At 32.8% G+C, this 17,953-nt stretch overlaps 1 protein-coding gene across 1 annotated transcript in view; it reads left to right on the forward strand.

The window, feature by feature from the left end:
• LOC124454954 (E3 ubiquitin-protein ligase rnf213-alpha-like) overlaps positions 1-17,953 on the forward strand; it is an 85,040-nt gene that overhangs the window by 46,083 nt on the left and 21,004 nt on the right. The window contains 17 exon segments of the mRNA XM_047005706.1: positions 215-409; positions 1,990-2,112; positions 2,379-2,496; positions 2,992-3,227; positions 3,325-3,407; positions 4,696-4,853; positions 5,078-5,179; positions 5,263-5,418; positions 6,776-6,936; positions 8,248-8,470; positions 11,020-11,372; positions 15,167-15,319; positions 15,461-15,617; positions 15,851-15,918; positions 16,034-16,166; positions 16,818-16,925; positions 17,186-17,271. Of these exon segments, the coding sequence (XP_046861662.1) occupies positions 215-409; positions 1,990-2,112; positions 2,379-2,496; positions 2,992-3,227; positions 3,325-3,407; positions 4,696-4,853; positions 5,078-5,179; positions 5,263-5,418; positions 6,776-6,936; positions 8,248-8,470; positions 11,020-11,372; positions 15,167-15,319; positions 15,461-15,617; positions 15,851-15,918; positions 16,034-16,166; positions 16,818-16,925; positions 17,186-17,271 (2,613 nt within the window).

The raw sequence follows: 17,953 nt of genomic DNA on the forward strand, positions 1-17,953 counted from the left end.
TTTATTCAAATTAAACACCAGTCTTTTATCATATTTTTGTGAGACGCGTCATCATGAAAAGTAGCTATACATTTACTGGCAACTTTGAAAAAGTACAAATCATACAACTTGCAAGTTACATAGTTGATTTATTACAATTTACATTGCTTGTAACATTATTAATTTCTCTGTATTAATTGATGTGTTGTTGTAAAGAGTGTACGCATTTTTTTAGTCCGCATCCATATATTTTCTTCAACCATGATCGTCACAGTATGACGTTTCTGGGATTCTTGTTGAATGATAACGGAGACTTGCTGGACCCTGGAAATAGAACTATTTTAGAACAACGTTTGATGCCAACCACTTTAAGAGAACAATTAGAAGCACAGGATGTGCATTTTGATGTAAACTACGAATCAAGCAAGCGGTAAGTTTGTTATAATTCTTATAGTTTGAACAAATATTTTAACATGCTTTGTACACTTAATGTCGCAATTTGTAGCTCCTATCCCTGCAGATACTCAACTTTTCAACATTTTAAATGTAAAGTGAGTTGTTTGAGCCCGGAAGTATTGTTACCTATTTTCGATGAATAGAACGTCCACGTGTGGATTCCCGAAAAAGAATTGTTTGTGTTGACGTTTCAATTAGTGGCAGTTATCTTCAAATTCAAGTGAATTGGAATTGTTAGGTTCGCAGGATTTGTTGTCTTGTTCATATGTCATCATATATTTATGAAATTTGTGGGTGTAGGGGTGTCTATTGTACAAGCACACCAAATAGACAACAATTATCGCGAACCTGACGTGTACTCTCTTCACTTGACTCTGAAGATGACTACCGGTAAGGATCTCAAAACGTTAGTCACCATCAGCAACAAAAGTCTTCTCAGAACTTCACTAACCTTAAACCGTCTACATTTACAAATATATGTCTATATATAGATGTTTGATTTAACCAGTAAGGAAGCCTGCACGATCTTATACTGCCCCAATGCAAGTTTTTCACAAAAACTACTATTATTGCCTTTTGAAAATTAATCAGATTCATTGTTTTTCCAATCATAGAACACAATATGCTCAAATTTTGTGACATCTGACGTATGAACTGGCTTCTAGATTATCTATTGCATAACCATGAAAGTTTGGTCTGCAGCTGCCTCTTCATAGAAGTACAATTTCTTTGTCTGTGTATTTCAAAGTCCATTTCTGCACAGCGTTTTAGCAAGCTGTTTCTCCAAAATGTCAACTGATGACTTTACAAATTACCAGGCCGTTAAATAATATAAAGTTAAATAGTTGGAATTTTACATTAAACAACAGAAAAATATTACCATAATGCTTTGTCCAACAACCATATACAATAACGATGTTATCTAACAACATTTAAATGTTAACCTTCCACTCCTATCTCTTTTGAACGAGACATAACTACTCAAAAGCAGATAGCCTCGCGCTACAGGTCCGGGCTTGTAATCGGTATAGCAGACTTAAAAAGGTTTATCATAGTTTAATCAACTGAATGTTTCTGTTCATTTTGTATGGAAGCATGTTAAATAGTTCACAATTCGGCATTAATGTTACAAACAATACAATATTGCCCTTCAGTAAAAGCATTCCTTTTCCTTATAGAAAAGAATGAATCTAACTAATATGTTTGGACATTACTATGTGTGCATATGACATGTTAGAAATGAACATCTATACTTGTTAAACTTTTTAATACTTGTAGTGAGCAATAAGTTTGTCGTTATTTGTGCCATAAACATGTTTTATCACACAAATATGCTTTTTATTTTACCCTGCACTTGATGTATCACCTGATACGACGTTTTTAGAAATGCATAGGGATATTTAAGTATTTTTTAGTGCTATATACAGTACTTCACCAATGTGAATACACTTTTCAAAATTTGAAGTTTACTGCCTTGTTTAAAACACTTTCACATAGTTTTCATAATTTAAGACGCTACAGTAGCACAACTTACTGTTAAAAAAATTTTTATAGCGAAGAAAGGATTGTTGACTTATGTAAAGTAATGGGAATTGACGATTCTTATGATCCTGATCCTACGTACGAGCTTACCACGGACAATGTGGAGAAAATCTTGGCCATTTACATGAGATTTAGGTAAATTTAATAAAATATAAATTTCAAAGAACGTATACATCTCATTATTGAAATACATACACAAAAGACTTAAATTTGTATGTTGTCCATTTTTTGTTTGCCGCTCCAAATTAATGTTTCATTGCATTTCTGACCTAGCTTTTAGAAACGAACACAATATACAGTACAAATAAATTCTAGCAGTAGACAAATAGTCAAAGAGCCAATGGTTATAGCTTGTTTATATACGTATTGGATATAAATTTATATCTTCTTTATCTATATAGATGTAGCATTCCTGTCATTATTATGGGAGAAACCGGTTGTGGTAAAACAAGATTGATACGATTTATGGGCCAGCTTCTGGCAGGACCCGATGGACCGAAAAATCTACTTCACATGAAGGTTTGAAAACTTGGTTACGCTAACAACAAAACATTTTGCAATCAGGAGTCTTAAATGATAAAACACAATCCAAAAACATCATCTTGTAAACTCAAGACTCGAGTTATAACAGCAACATACAAGATTTGAAGCAATATTTTAAATTTATTGCCAACCATTATTTCAAATAGCATAAGTCAAAATATTGCTGTAAATCTTGTTACTTCTGTTGTAACTTAAATGTTGAGTTTACAAAATGATGATTTTGGAGTGTGTTTTTTCATTTGTTTTTTGAAATTGTCGACTGGAGAACAATCAAAAGTCTTATAGTATCATAAAAAGACTCTTATAGACTTGCTCTTGTTACTGCATTTTTCTATAACTGTTTTTGGCATACAGAACCATTTAGTTTGAAATAAAGGCAATTGTTTTGTGAATGCTTTCAACTTCAAAAAGTTTTAAAATTCTCTCTTGTATAATAAGTTATCATAGTATTGTACAACTGTGTTTATACAGGTTCATGGCGGAACAAGCTATAAGGAAATAGAAAATATAGTCGTCGACGCAGAATTGTTGGCTTCATGTAACCAGAAAGTCAAAGTTGACACAATTTTGTTCTTTGATGAAGCAAATACGACAGATGCAATTGATCTAATCAAAGAGATAATGGTTGATCGACGAGTCAGGGGTCGATATATCGATCCAAAATTGACTGGACTTCATTTTATTGCTGCATGTAATCCATACAGGAAGTTAGTTTTAAAATTTTAAGTTTGTGCTCGTTTTTTAGTAATCATTTTTATTAAATGTATCAAACATTTATAAAGTTACTACTTTGTTTTATTTTAGACACACTGACGAGATGATTAAAAAATTGGAATCAGCTGGTCTAGTTACTAATGTTTCTGCTGACGAGACTGAAGATAAACTAGGTATGGCAGTAAAACCATGATCTATTTGCACCAGACTCAGAATGGCTTATTTAGGAACCTTGTTTCAGAGTCTCCTGAAAACTATCTTGCATATCTATATCTATCCTCAAAATTCCAAAATCTAGACTTCAGAATACCTAAAATGTATTTCTCGTATTTTAGATAAAATTTTATTATATTCTGTTTTAACCTGAATTATTCTGGCTTCACCATCTTTATTGAATTCGCACGTTTCGCGAGTGTTAAAAAGATTATTATTTGGCCCAGAAATGCTACCTGCCATTTTGTATGCAAACTTATGTTACAGGTGCTTTTAGTTTTCATTAAAATCTTGCAGGATTTATGTTTCTGAATTTCAAGCGAAACAAATATGCAGTGCTAGCTTTTGAATTTTAGATTTTATGACCAAAAATAATGATAATTACAGATGGAGTGTGAAAGAACTCTTAGTCAACGGCGAAAATATTTTGCTATAACTTGAAGTAAACCGATTCAAAGTTTTTTAAACCGATATAAAGTTTTTTATCCCTTTGAGTGATGTTGAAGCTGCTTGGGAAGCAGTAATAAAAGAGCATCAATAATTCGAACAATTGATTCTTTGAGAGAATATTTTTGGTGTGATAAATAAGACGTATACGCACAGTAGTCGTAAATTAAGCAATGAGTTAATCGAATGAGTTTCATGTCTTATATTTGCTTTTGCAGTGTGTAGTCCAGAGTTTAGTTGAACTAATAATAGCTAGCTGGCGCCACTTTTTTAAAATTCAAATAATTTCATAACAAAGCCACTACTTTGTCAACTAATGTCTTCAAATTTTTTACGCTATGTTTTCAACACGATGTCCTAACTTATACAAAAAAAGTATGTGCACAATTTTGTGTATAATATTTGGCTATTGCCAGTACTACGCCACGTGAAACTTTTTATATACAATTTTTATCATTTATATTTCAAGATACTTTGATAAATGAAATAAGTAAAATAAATAAATACAAATCGGCTTGGAAATCCTAGGCCACCATGCACAAGTATGAAAAATAAATAATTTCATAATTTTAGTTTCATTTGATATCATGCAGATATGTGTAATAAAGGACCAATGTGCAATATCAGTAGTCAGAGTCTGATCTATACAAAAACCTTGATTCTATATTTTTAAATCTAATTTCAAGTAAATGCAACAAAACAGTTTTTTTGCTATTGTCTCTGATAAAATCCCGTAAATCCTCTCTTTACAAGGATTTTATGTCTTTATTCTTGGTATATCATTTGGTTTGTAATTCTTAGGCTCCATTCCCCTCCGCCAGCTCGTGTATCGTGTCCATCCTTTACCTGAAAGTATGAGACCTCTTGTCTGGGACTTTGGTCAGCTGACAGATCACACTGAAAAGCTATATACTGCACAAATCGTGAAACGATATGTGACTGTTCCTTTATTTGTGCCCGTATGTTTAATGTTGTTTGTCGTTTCTAAATATACAACCAGTAAAAGCGTATTTAGCAAATAGATGTACTCGAAGGAAGAATTACGAATAAAGATAGCATTATTCAGTATATTTCAGTATATTAAGTTTAAGTTTTGTGATTTTTCTGAGTTATTGCGGTCTTTGTTAGTTGCGAGAATAAGTTAGAGTACTCAATTTATGCGTTAACTTTTGTGCACTTTAAGACATGTGCTTCTACACATCAAGAAATTATTCAAACTGATGCTGAAGCCTCATGCATATCTGAAATTTTGTCAGCATCTCAAGAATACATGCGTCAACAAAAGGTTAGGCGTAAAATTGTTTCAATCGTTTACTTTCTTGTCACTTTACTTAATTAACGACATGCAATTTGCTTTCGTTTGATTAGGATGAATGCAGTTTTGTCAGTCTTCGTGATGTTGAACGAGCAATGAAAGTCATTACTTGGTTTTACAATCATTATGATTTATTTGCGAATGATGATTCTAATCAACAATTTTTTTATGACTCCAGTGTCACTAAAGACGAAGAACAAAAGCATTTTGTAAGATTATGTTTTTGGGTGTACGTTAGCCCAATATAAGTTTCAATATTGCTCTGAGCAGCATGTTTTTCATGTTGAATGACCATAGGGTGTGTGCAACCTATATGCATGGAGTAAAAGAACTATGGAATTTTCGCTATTTTGGATGGCATTTCATAAAATAATTAACATGGTGGCTATGATGTTGCGTGCATGCAAAGTAGTTCTTAAAAGATCTGGTAAAAACCAAAATAAAGATAGATACAAAATAAATGCTATAAAAGAGCAATATAATAGCCACGTCTGCTTTGATAATCAGCAGAAATTTACTTCTATTGATTATGAAGACAAGGAAGAATGTCATCATCCCCAAACAAGGAGGTGACGTAAAAAACAGAGACAAGTTAAAGATACAATCCTTTTGACGGCAGAGCAAGGGATTAGTCAACTTAATTAAAAAAAATATTTTAACTAACACTTAATATGTAATTCTTACTCGAATAATAATTTTAGATTTGTCAAGAAATGTTTTCATTCCAGTTAAGCATCATGGACTCCGTATTTCTTTAGTTCGCTAGAACCGTTCTTTGCCGTCTAAGGGATTGTCTTTAACTTGTCGTGTTTTTTTGTCACCTCTCCGTTTAGGGGTGATGCCGTTTTTCTTTGTTTTCATTTATAATTAGCTGTAGATTTTTCTGTATTCATCAAAGAAGATGTGGCACCTGATGAGAAGTCGCTGTGGCGGATCTTGGGTACGTCAAAATAAATTACTGCAGCACATTAGTACTTTTGAGATAAGTCTATTGTTATAATCATATTTTTTAGAAATTCAAAACCAATATTGTTCTTCTAAAAGTACTTTGAGCTGCTATAAATTATTTTGACGGACGCATGATCCGCTACTTCTGATACGTCATTTAATTTTAAAGCTATCTTTCTTTTGGTTTTAACAGCTCTTTTAAAAAGTATTCAATTGTCATTCATCTTGAAAAATACGCGCGTGCAGATCATTTAAGTTGTACTCACAACCAACATGAGTCCAAGTCTTTGTTCTACAATTTAAGAATTATAAGTTGTTGGTCATGCACCTGAAATTACAGCTGACGATGAATTAATGCATCAATAGTTTGGCTAAAATCACAAGTTTTTTCTATCAAAATGCATTTCAGAGTATGTTAAATTTTTAAAACTAAATTTTGAGTACTTGCGTTCAGCTGTTAAATTGTTCATGTATTAGCTGTAAACACTCCTAATTGTTTTAACAACGACGTTTCGCCATCCAAAAACACTTAGGTCAAAGCGATTGTAGTCATCTATGTAACAAATCATAATGTTTTTTACTAAAATGTGGACTTATATGACTATCCCTTTTCTTTAGCCATTAAATCGCATTGTATTCGCTATCATCCAAGGCATTGGTGTTTGTTATTATGCCAGGCTAAATGAAAGAGACGCGTATTGCCAAAAAATTTGCAAATATTTTGACGATTCATGCCCACTTCCTGGAGGAGCAAAAACAATAAAGGATGAAATACTAAGGTAAGAGCTTTTTTCCCTGGGATGTTTGTTATACCTATTTATTAATTTTATAGCCGCTTTGCATGCACGGTTAGGCCAACAACTATGATTGTCGGCTAGACCAACGAATTATCGTAATCTTTACATAACTTTATTATTCTTGTATTTTGTCCATTTCAACTTTTTTTTAATGGCATTGCATGTTTTAACACTGCTCGGTTCACTCTGACTACAATCTAGTTTTTTAATTATGAAAGGCAAAACGTAAATATTATTTGTGTACATTTACATAACGTCAAATTAACAATGAAATTTTGATACAAAACAAACTATGAGCAGGACATTCTTTAATCTTCGATCACTTGTAACGTGCGAAGCTTTCATAGATCAAGGATTACTTGCACAGGATCGTCGGAAGTACAGTTTTGCGATTCGTGTGTGTAAATTAACACAAATCATAAGCTGGCTCATTAATTGGTTCAGTTAATACATATACACGTCAAAAAACTGTTTAAATACAGATGTTGATGACGATATGTTTTTATAGCAAGAATTAATTTTTAATAAAAAATTTCGCATTTATCGTAGTATAATTTCTGAGAAATCCTAAAGGACTCCACTTTTTACGATTTAAGCACAGTCACGTGACATTCAATAAGAAAAGGATTTGACAATTACTCGGACGTTTTACTAAACAGCACAAAATATTTATAAATCTCAAACAAGTTTAGTGTTAATAATATTAAATAGTTATATAATATATTTGAGTTTCTTTACCCACTTTATTTTATGGCAATAAATGTCACATGCTACTCACATGTACGCAACGTGTATCTTATAATGAAACAATTTTATCTTAATTTGTATTTTACTTTTTCGACTTCCATGCTATTTCGACGATCTTATAATTTCAAATTTTTATGAAATTATACATAGATCTCATTCTTTTACATGGAAAAAACTACAGCGTTACTAAGTGCTTATAGCCGAGTTCCAGGTCTTTTTAACTTTTAAATTGTATAGTCTGGATAGTTAAATTGTAATCCGAGTGTTTTCTCTTCGACTCACGTTTGCGAGTTGTATTTTATTCCGTTTTTTTTGCGTAATGCAGTTTGCTTTACGAAATTTGTTTGCATTTGACTGTAAATTTACGCGTTTTGGACCGCGGTCAACTACGGGAAAATAATCTACCGGCAAAAATGTTTCTTTGTTAAACAAAGCGCGCCATTTTGCCCAAAGTGATGCTTGCCACATAATAAAGAAACTTAATTAGCTAATATGATTTCAGTCTTGGAACTTAGACAATGATTAAATTATATTCTTCTATTAAAGATGTCAACGAGCATTTTTGCACAATGTGGAACTTGGCCAGAATATTGCAAGAAATACTGCACTTTGTGAAAATGTGTTTATGATGGCGATATGTGCTGAACTACGAATCCCATTGTTTGTAGTCGGTAAACCAGGCAGCTCAAAGTCTCTGGCAAAAGATGTAATTTCAACCAACATGCAAGCTGGAAATTCTAGCAGTGATTTGTTTAAAAATTTGAAACAGGTTTGATGTATATAAGCTTGAAGATTGGTTATCCAGGCATGTTTATTGTTAAAAATTGAAAGTTACGCCGGAATTTTCTAAATAATTTTAGCGAGTTTCATTTTTTGGACTCGGTGCTTCAAGACTTTTTTAGAATATTATTTTTGTTGAATACTATTTTTGTTTTGTAAATGTTTAGAGCAGGGATCTCCAAACTTTACAACCAAAGGGCTACATGAGCTTTCATCCAGCATGTTGAGGGCCAACGAACCGTAAACTGCTGGTCAAAGAACGAATATTTTAATAAAACGAAGTACATTACACAAGCTTCATTAGTTAAGAAAATATTTATTCAAAATTTAAAGGTTAAATTTCAATGAAGAGTAATATCATAACAAAATCATAATTAGTCTGGTCAGTTTTCTCAATGTGAGTGGTGAATTTGGCTTTTTTAAGTGTCTCTGCGGGCCGGATTGAGAGGCCCAACGGGCCGCATCTGGCCGGCGGGCCGTAGTTTGGAGACCCCTGGTTTAGAGCATCTACTCTGATTCTTTGATGAATTGAGATGATGTAGAATACGTTGTTATATGTTCGGGTAAGTTTTGAATATGATGGGTGTTAATAATATAATACATGACATGTGTATAGACAAAGATAAATGCGAAAGTTATTTACAATATTGTTGCAATAGGGGATGTTCAGTTATTTACAAACTAAAGATAGCATTGACAGGTTGAACTTCTTGCTAAGATTAGGTTTAAGTTTTTTATGTTCAGAGCTTCTTTTAGTTTTAAAGACGATGAAGTACGGACACCCTCTTATATACGAAAGCAAGATTGTGAGTATTTATATTTGCAATGAGGTGATGAGAGGAGGTGTTTGAATATGGGAGAGTTTTTGTCGGAAGTGGTATTCTCTTTAATCCGTGTGGAGAGGTGGCGGCTGGTTTCGCCAAAGTAACGGGAATTACATCTCGCGCAAGAGAATTTGTAAACTACATTGGATTTTAAAAGAAAAAGGATGGGGTTTTTGAAGTGGAAGAAGTTTTTGATTTTAAAACAAAAAGAATACTAGTTTTATGTCTATGTTTGTGCAATAACGTCTGACCAAGTTATTTAGTTTATGTTTTGTGATTTGTTAGTAGTGGCCAATGTAAGGTAGTTTAAAGTAATGGATTGGGGTTTAGTTTGTATGTGGTCTTGTTCATTTTTAATTGTGTTATAGTTAGTGTCGTTGTTATATGTTTTTATTTCTTGGTTTATGAAATGCAAAGGGTATGAGTTACGTTTTAAAGTGTCGATGAATTAGTTTAAGTCACGTTCATAGCCCGTTCTTGTGTTGCTGATTTTGTTAATGCAATGAAGACTAGTTTTTATGAGTCCTGTCTTTTAACTTTGTTAAGTGAAGCTAAAAAAATTCAATAAAAGTCAAGTGTATGTTTTCTTATAGCAAATTGATGTGGTGAAGGTATTAGATTTAGAGTTTTTAGTTATAAGTACGTCCAGGAATGGCAATTTCTTGTTTTGTTCTTTGTCCAAAGTAAATTTAATGTTTTTGTGTTGTTGATTAAGGTATTTGAAAGAAGATATGGCTTCGCTTTCGTTATTAAAACTACAAAAATATCGTCTATGTAGCCTCTGTAAAAAAAGTACGTCAGGTCCGTTATAGTTTTTTATGGAATTCTTTTCATGAAAACCCATGAAAATATTGGCTAGTAATGATGCTAATGGAGAACCCATTGCAGCTCCGTCGATTTGATCGTAAAAGTTTCCGCTTAGTAGAAAGTGTTTCCGTTTAGTAGAAAACCTAAGAAACAAAGATCTATAGCCGAGTGCGCATACTTTATTTCAAAGTCATCCTCAGACAGAATAAAGTGTCTGAAGATGAATTTGAAATAAAGTCGAAAATTTACAGTTCACTTCTCGTCTTGTTTTGATGCATATTTTGCAATCTCAAGATGTCTTGCTTCTTCGGAATTTGTTTTATACTATATTAACACCTCCAATCATAACAATATTGTCAATGACTTTCGCATCTCTCTTTTTTGTCTATACACATCTCATGTATCATATTTCTTTATATATTGACTCTCACTGATTGACTCTATATAAATAATTCATTTATTAAACTGCATTGAAGATGGCATAAGTTTGCCGAAACATGTATGGATTAAAAAATTTAAAAAAGCTGTCGTTCACATAAAATGTCTCATTTCAATGGTGCTGCAACGAAATTATGGAAATCCTATTCACTAAACACCTGAACCTATAACAACGTATTCTACATCATTCAATCATCTCAATTCACTTGTTAAATACGGCTACAAAAGAAAAATTGTAAATAACTTCCTGTGTATTCTAAAGAAGACTTGAAGCCACGAGTCGAATGCTTTATAAATTATTTATAAAAATCCGGCGAAACTTTCAATTTTAAATAATTCCCATCATTGTATTGTGGGGTTGCTCAACTTAACCAAATTAATTAGCATTAGTTTAGGTGAACCTGATAAATTTGATTTAGATTTCACCTCAATAGAAGTTTGAAATTCCTTCTTTTTTCAATATGTTTAGATTCACATCCAATCATATCAATGCAGTCCCTTGTCTACACCTGATGGCATCGTCACCATCTTTAAACAATGTTCTCAACTTCAGAAAGACAAAGATTTGAACAAGTTTGTCTCCGTAGTTGTGTTAGACGAGGTTGGTTTAGCAGAAGATTCTCCGTTGATGCCACTGAAGACACTTCATCCATTACTTGAAGACGGTACAGCCACTTCTGAAGATTCTGGAAAGACACTTGATCATAACCGTGTAGGTTTTATTGGTTTGTCCAACTGGGCATTGGATCCCGCAAAAATGAATCGAGGGATAATGTTGACTAGAGGAATAGCGAGCAAAGATGAACTTCTGGTTAGCGCTAGGTGGGTTGTAAAAGTAATCCTAAACTGTAGGGTGCCTTTTGTGGGCATTTGCTATGTAGCAATTCACGAAACTAACAATTACAAACTCACACTTCTTGAGGGAAAGAAAAATATTTGATTTTTCTTAAAAAATTACAACACAGTTTTGAAAAAATACCAAGCGCAAAAGAACAGGGCAGGGCAAAAACTCATAAGCCACATCGACCTTATAAAAAAAAAGATATGTTTAAAACATTGAAATTGTACAGGGCGTAAAAAAGACTTCTGACCTAAAAATACTTAGCATAAAAACGCATGCCAATACCTGTGCAAATTTTGCCCGTTAAGTAAATTTCAATAATGCAGTGCATATTCAAATTATAGTCGTAACCATTTTGATTACGAATGGTGATAATCTGTTTACCGAACATGTATCATGTTTTTGCAAACACTGCCGATAGAAAATAGCAAATCATTTACATCTACTAGCTCTGAAGCATTGAAAAACTACAATGAATCAGCCGAAGACAAACTGTATTTTATCGCAAGCGCACAAGTATTCATTATCCTTTGTCAACCAGCTATGAAAACTTAGTGATAAAAATGGCAAGGAGTGTAGCTCTAATTTCATTAAGGTGAAGCAGGGGAGCCTAAAAAGGCACATTTGTAAAGTTAATTTAATCACCGTCGGAAACGGAACTAATTATTCGGGGTTCCAAACAAATTTTCTTCAACATGAGTAAGTAGGCATAAACAAGCAGCCACCTTTACGTGAAGCATATTGGATGAAGTAAACGTTAAAATATATTAATTGCAACAAGGACGCAAGACCTTGTCAGGGGTCTTCTTGCTACTATCATGTTGAGTTTCAATAAACAATTTTAAGTTTTCATTCCGTTTTGGAGTGTGTTATGAATGCAGCATAATTTGTAATATAACCTAGACTTCTCACATGTTACGGATAAGGTATAAGTTGTGTCAAAACCATTTGTGGATCTCTGAGCACCTTTTCTTCACTGAAGGCATGGCATTAAATCACTCTACTATGTTGAAATACGCGTGACTTCTGTTATTATTTTCTTCTGATCCGCGTTGTAAAGCCCAAGAATGGTAGGATGATCATCAAGATGCAATCTTAGATTATATTTATTAATTGCCTAATACATCTAAAGATACTCTTCTTTCTTTCATACAGTTAAGTAACACTTAACTGTATGATACATTTGATACATTTGGAAACGATCGTCTTGTTTAAATTGCGATTCCAGAACTGAGTTGATTGCGTCAATGCATGGCTTGGTAGTACGAGCTTCGCATATTCGCACTGTTGTAAACTGAGGCATCTGTGACGTGAAGGCTTTCTGTTATCAACATTTCTTCATTATTCATCTATCTTGGAACTTTTCTTAGTCTAGTGCCTGTGTCAAAGTTTTCATTAGATTCTAGTGGAAACGGCATCATAACCCAAAAACCTTTTTAGCATCATCAAGTGTACGCTCAAAATCTTCTTCGCTTCTTATCTCGTGAAGACGTTGCAGAGCATGTCTTATTGAAAATAGAGCGTACTCAGCTGAAATATTAACGGCTTCTAGATCGTCAGAACGCTTCTCGAGAAAAGCCAATAGCTTTCTTGTCGCGTTTAAATTGTAGATGACGATTAAAGAAGACAGTTGTCGCCTTAATATTCCTCTAATCTTCGCTTTTGCGTCTGCCGAAACGCTAGGATTTTCCTGCAGTTTTCCAAAGTTGGCGTGTAGTTCAGCCGATTTCTCGAAGATGACGTCAGGAGCCTTTACTCTTGTTGTCCTTCTCGTTGTAGAAAGACTTTAGAGTCGTAGAACTTTGTAATCGTTCGTTCCTATTTCATTTCTAAAATCTGCCTGTATTTCTTCGAACAATAAAATTCGTTTTGGATGGGCACCTACGATTGCATACAAGGATTGGCATTAATCCTGTGATGTAGACAACAAATTAGACTGCTTAGCTGCAACCTGTATAAAGTTAGTTGCAGTGACTTAAGCAATAAACAGAAATTGCGTTTGGTACAATATCTTCCTTGAGTTTCCTGCGATAGATTTCATTCTGAAGCCCCATTAAAGCCCATTGCTGCCATTTTGTGACCTTCCATGCCAGGAAGGATATCGTTGTTGTAGTGTAGTAATGCATCAGATGAAAGCCCTTGCAAACGTTAATAAATTCTAACAAAATCTTCGGATACGTCGTGATTATCATCGCAGGTCCTTACGAAGAAAGACAACTGCTCCTTCTTAGATACGTCTGATGATTCGTCAGCTAGAATTGAAAATGATTTTATCACTATGATTTTATCTATCAAATGTCTTCGAGCATTTGATACAATCATCTGTTTCTGCTCGTCCAGGATATTGTGTGCAATTACGTATTGCCTCTCGTCAAATAAACGTTTTAGTGCCTTGTCGTTAATAGCTTTATCAAGATTGAACTGAGGAATATTAGATTCAAAATCCGTTCTACCTCTAATCGCTATACCTTGGCGTAAGAATTTTTTTTAATGTTTGAAGATATGAAATTAACCTTTGAAATTAACTGCTGCGTTTCAAGAGCAAGCAAACTGCAGGCTATGCTAATAGACAATTGCCCTCTTTCTGATGTGGCAAAAGCTTCTTTATGAACGTAACTGTTTTCATGTTTGTTAAATTTCTCACAGCCCTTTTTCCAGTTATCAAATCTAACTTCATAACTGACAAACACTCCCTTTTTCTTAGAGTGAGTAGAATAAATTTCGCAAAAAGCTTGACCATGCTTCACTCTACTTTCCTTGCCTTCACTTGTAAAGTCTGTCTCATGTTTTACCCATGTCGTTTTCATGCATAACTTTTTTGGTTTCACAAATCAGAATGATTGACAGTTATTACAGTTCCTATCCCGCTTGTTAAAACAGAATCAAAATCATAGCTTGTATTTCCTTTTGCAAAGTAACTTGTCTATTAAAAAAGCTCGTCTTTCTCAAAGGTATATGGGTATTTAATTTTAGGCATGTAGCACCTTTGATTGCTATACATGATTTATTAAATATTCTTCTCATAACGTTAATATACATATCTTCACAGGGTAAGGAGTAAAGTCACAGCATCACCAATGCCATCACCAAACTTCGTTTTTGATACTTATGTTTGCAATCTATGGTTAAGCAATAATGTTTTTTACGACAAAACTCTAATATTTATTATTTTGTACGTCTGTCAAATGCTGCCTGGTGAGAAAATTAAGTTTATAGTAGACTTAACAACAATAGAACAATAAAAAATGATTTGAATTTTTTCCATAACTTTGGTTACACCGTTTTTTAGTGCAAAACTAAAAAAAATGCATGTAATTATTATGCACCTGCTTGTTATACAATAGATATGCATTTTTCACTAGTAACTATTATAAAGTATTCCGTGCTTAGTTCAAATGGCAGTGATGAACACGAAATTATGGGTGTGATAAGGTTAATCTTGAAACGCTTGTCTAATTGAGGAGAAAGAGAACATTTTTTAAAAAAATAAATTGGAAATTTTCAGCTTGCATGTTAAGCACATAATAATGAAAAAAAATTTTAAGCACATCTTTTAAAAGTACTGAAATTGAGTGAACAATGTTTTGCAATGTAGGAGCTGTGAAAAAGAACTAAAATGCATATTTTGACTTGCTATATTTTATTAATTTCATGGTCTTGCTGGGCAGAGAGAATAAGACTGCTAACTACGAACTTTACTTCAATCAACAAAAAATTCAATGCTACTTCAAAATATATGTAAATTCCTCCTGTTGCATCCAAATATATTTTTTAGTGATATATGCTTTGGTAATGATGGCGCTTCCATTAAAAGAATTATAGAAAAGTTGTGCGATGGATATTCTGATCTTTATGAAATACAGAAAGATTCAAAAACCTTGAAAAATGCCCAAAAGGACGAATTCTTTGGTCTCAGGGACTTTTACAGGTACATTTTTGTATTTAATTGTACTGAAAATGAATTGTTTTTCAATATTTTTCTATTTTCAAAATTTTGAAATCATTCTGTTGGTAACCACTACTTTAACAATAACTAGCTTCTTTAAGCCACAGTACATTAAATTAATAGTCTTGTAAAGATGGTAAATGCATCAGCTAAAGTTACCGAGGAAGGTGTTGTGATTGACGATGCTGCATTAGAGAAATGCATACGAAGAAATTTTAGTGGCTTGGATGATGTGGATCCTGTTGAAATATTCAGTAGTCAATTTGATGAGCTTAAAAAGGTAAAGTGTTAAAGAAGAGTGTAAAATTTGTGAAATGTATTGCATGCATAAAACAAACTGGTTTATTATTTACTGTTAGAGACAGCGTATGTAAAAAAAACATAATGCTCCAGCGCAGTTGCTTAACACGAGAAAGTTTGCATGTGTATTAGGGATTATGAGCTATGTAGCGCCGACTTAGACACAGTAAACATGCAGATTGTAAGAGTTTAAACCGTTTACAATGTGTTTAGAATCCTTCAACAGAATGTCGTTCCATAACTCTTATTGAAGATAGCTTGGAAAGAACAGACAAGGAAGGGTATTTGAACACCATATTTATTGCTCGTTAATCACATATACAGCTAATAATTAAGTCATTAAAAATAGCCATTATGGTATAAGAATTTTCAAATTTCTGCTTTTTAAAATTTCAGAGAATGTCGTTATTTACTTATACTGACTGAGAACTATGCAGCATTGAGATTACTACAAGGCATTAACTTTCATATGCATGAGCCTGAAGTGATTTTTGGCAGCAGTTTTCCAAAAGATCAACAATATACACAGGTATATATAATTGAAAATTGTGCTTTGTGGAAAGATGTAGTATATTGCTCTTATTCTATTACATTAAACTTATTATTTTTTAAAACAAAGAATAGTATTTTATATTGAATTTGTAAAAACTTTGAACAGATAGACTGAAAGCCAAGTTAGAACACATTGTTTAATCACAATATTTTCCTGACACTTTTAAAATTAATGATTTTGTAGAGTTTGATGCAATCAATTAGATAAATGGTCAAATTAAACTTTATGTCTCTTTCCTATGCTATAAAAATATGAAGAATTTTTCGTGTCAAAATGCTGTTATATTGCAAACATTGGAGAAACTTAAAAGTTCAAAACGTGAAACGTTTCTCGTTTTCTTATGTCTCGTTTTCTCAATTTCAATTCATGTGAATATAGCTGCATATCAACCGTAAAACGAATGCTGTTTCTTTTGAATTTTTGTCTTTTCTATTGTTGAAATAAGTTATAACATAAGAAATAAGAAATAAGTTATATTTTTGATCACTTTTTCGATATGTTTGACGTTGTTAAAACACACACAAGATACCTATTATCAATTCAATAAGTTACTGGACGTTCGGAAAAACTAACAATAGATGTATAAAGCCATGTCTGCAAGTTGGCTCAATATGATATCAATTATAGATTTGTCGAAATATTAATCGTATTAAAGTCTGCATGGAAACAGGAAGAATGGTGATTTTACTAAACTTGGAAAGTCTCTATGAAAGTCTTTATGATGCTTTAAACCAGGTTAGCAGAATTAATGCTGTAACTGCATTGCGATATGGAATACTCTAAATTTCAAAGTGTAGAGCAAACACTGTATAGGTGTAAAAGCCAATGACCAGGTGGAGCTCGTTTTTAGTGTGGGACTATGGGGTATTTTACACGTGTCAATATGAATTTTCTTTATTTATGAGCATTTTTTCATTTGGCTAGTTAATGCTATATTCGGAGGTATAGTTTCAGCTATAACTAAATGATAAACTTTGTACCTATATCTTTTGTAGTATTACGTGTATCTTGATCAACAAAAATACGTCGATCTTGGCCTTGGAAACCACCGAGTCAAGTGCCGTGTTGCTGACTATTTCAAGTAAGTTTTTTCTGTTTTCCTTTTCTCTTGTTTTCGAAAAATAAATCACAAAAATTACGTACACACATGCAGCCATAGTCAATTATTTTTAAATAAAAGTTACTATAATAAATGGACGTTTGTCTTTAGACATAACACATTTATAACAACAAATATTTAATGCCATAAGTAAATTCAACTTAAATTTGAATGAAACAAAATAGTAAAAAAATGTTTTTCTGGCTTCTTTTATTCATAGCCAACATATATCACAATTCTGAAAAGTTAATCTTTCCATCTTTAGAATTCACGGAATTCACTGTGCATGGGCGTATCCAGGGGGTGTTAAGTGTGTCAAATATAACCGACAGAATTTTATAAATTATGCAATATCGCATTACAGAGATTGAATATATGAAAAAACTTAAATAATATGAAAAAGATTCGAATATTTCATTTGAACGTACATAAATTTATATTGTTTTTTCTTTACACAGCATTATTTTACACAATCCTCATAAAACACTAATAAATAGCAAATTTTGTCGTAAATAACCAAATAATAATGTCGACGCGGCGCTACATGATACAATATCAATAACAAAATATGACGTACGAAATTTTGAACGATCTATGGATTTAGCGGCTTTTCTTTGGAGTTGCGTCCTTAAAGCTGTTTGCTTTGTACCCTATTGATATATAT

The sequence above is a fragment of the Xenia sp. Carnegie-2017 genome, unplaced genomic scaffold (assembly GCF_021976095.1).
Source record: "Xenia sp. Carnegie-2017 unplaced genomic scaffold, XeniaSp_v1 HiC_scaffold_3, whole genome shotgun sequence".
Classification (NCBI taxonomy): domain Eukaryota; kingdom Metazoa; phylum Cnidaria; class Anthozoa; order Malacalcyonacea; family Xeniidae; genus Xenia; species Xenia sp. Carnegie-2017.